Source organism: Perkinsus marinus (genome assembly GCF_000006405.1).
Source record: "Perkinsus marinus ATCC 50983 genomic scaffold scf_1104296933960, whole genome shotgun sequence".
NCBI classification, from domain to species: domain Eukaryota; phylum Perkinsozoa; order Perkinsida; family Perkinsidae; genus Perkinsus; species Perkinsus marinus.
This window is the reverse complement of record NW_003214979.1, coordinates 1-1,376: the sequence shown is the minus strand read 5'-3', so window position 1 is coordinate 1,376 and position 1,376 is coordinate 1. Positions and strand designations below refer to the sequence as shown.

Below are 1,376 nucleotides of genomic sequence, written 5' to 3'. Positions count from 1 at the left end.
TTGACAGTTCCCGATTCACCACACCACGTATGCTGGAGACACTCGGAATTAACGATGTAACTCTAGCCTTACACTTCGTTGGCTTTAGATAGGTTTCAGTGCGCTATTCTCAGGTCTCCTTGTGGCCTGTCCAGTTGGAGGCTCTCGAATTGAAGTCGTCGTGTATCAGTCTCGCCCAGGAAGACTTCGGGGCATCTCTGGGTCGTCTAGTTTCCTCCCTACCTCGCTTGAAGAGTCTATCGTTCAACTGGGCATTCGTCTTCCCCGGTAAAGGCAACATTGACTCGGCGGTGGAGGCCTTGACTACTATGCACACCGTCAAGGACTTGCGTGTGGATTACCACAGCGGCGCATCTCGCTTGGGTGAATTTATAAAGAAGTTCCCGTGCCTTGAAGCTCTTGAGCTCACGGGCCCGTTAGAGCGGTTGGTGCTTGAGCCGAGTCTCAATGACGAGGAGAGGTAGTTGTCGTGGGGTTATTGAATTTCTTGTGGCTGTAACGCTAGCACGCTGCGAATAGGTGAACTGTGATTGATGAGAGAGTGACTTTTCCGGGAATTCCCAGAAAAAATAGCGATTCCGAGCTTCTTATGGTCCTCCTAGTTTTGTCTGAGAAATGATGGTGAGTTGATGTTGAAATCTTCGGGAGAATTTATGCGAACTGTGATGGGCTTTCGAAGGGTAATTGGTTGTTTCGAACCCGGGATCTCTTGGTTTACAACGCGTTGCTTAACCGCTCCGCTACAAACTCGTTTGTCAGCTGCGATGATTGAGAGCCGTATTTGCTGGGAAGCTCGACAAACGTGTTGTGTCAGGTGTAACGTGAGGCGTTTGAGTGTTGTAGACACGTCGGCGTCGTCCTCGCTGCAAGCGGATAACCTCAGGGCATTGCTCCGTCTGTGTCCCATGGTGGAAACTCTCACGTTGAGCCGCGGTTGTGGTGTGACGCCGAATGACGTCACTGCGCTGAGTCGAGTGTGCAGGGAAACTCTGGGCAAGTTGAACACTGTGGAAATAAGGAAGGCTAAGCTTGGGGTAGTCAGGGAATAAATACACTCGCCCGGAATTGAACGTGGGTGATCCGCTGCTCAGATGCCGGCCTCTGGACCTCTTCTCGTTGAGTCGATTGTCAGACTGATGCCGTCGTCAGTGCGTTCGGTAACGTTGTTGTACACAGATATCTCAGTTTTAGGGTAGGCTTATGCGCGACTCGCCGTGTTGTCATGTTTGTGTTCAGGTATCGCTCAGTGAAGGCTCTTGCTGGTCCTGAGTATCATTCCTTTGTCGTGGAGAGAGAAAAGAAGAGCTGCGAGTCTCCTGATCCTCCAACGATGAGCGATGAATCTACTGAATTACGAGGTGGGTAGGTCAGTGTGG

At 51.0% G+C, this 1,376-nt stretch overlaps 2 protein-coding genes across 2 annotated transcripts; both read left to right on the top strand.

Moving 5' to 3' along the window:
* Positions 1-113: 113 nt before the first annotated feature.
* Pmar_PMAR024126 (hypothetical protein) lies at positions 114-464 on the top strand (the record flags this gene model as incomplete). The annotated part of the gene is made up of 1 exon (XM_002785098.1): positions 114-464. A coding segment is annotated over one exon (351 nt), but the record flags the coding sequence as incomplete, so codon positions are not given.
* Positions 465-905: 441 nt separating this feature from the next.
* Positions 906-1,358, top strand: Pmar_PMAR024125 (hypothetical protein; the record flags this gene model as incomplete). The annotated part of the gene is made up of 3 exons (XM_002785097.1): positions 906-1,034; positions 1,092-1,192; positions 1,237-1,358. Coding segments are annotated over 3 exons (352 nt in total), but the record flags the coding sequence as incomplete, so codon positions are not given.
* Between the last annotated feature and the right edge of the window lie 18 nt (positions 1,359-1,376).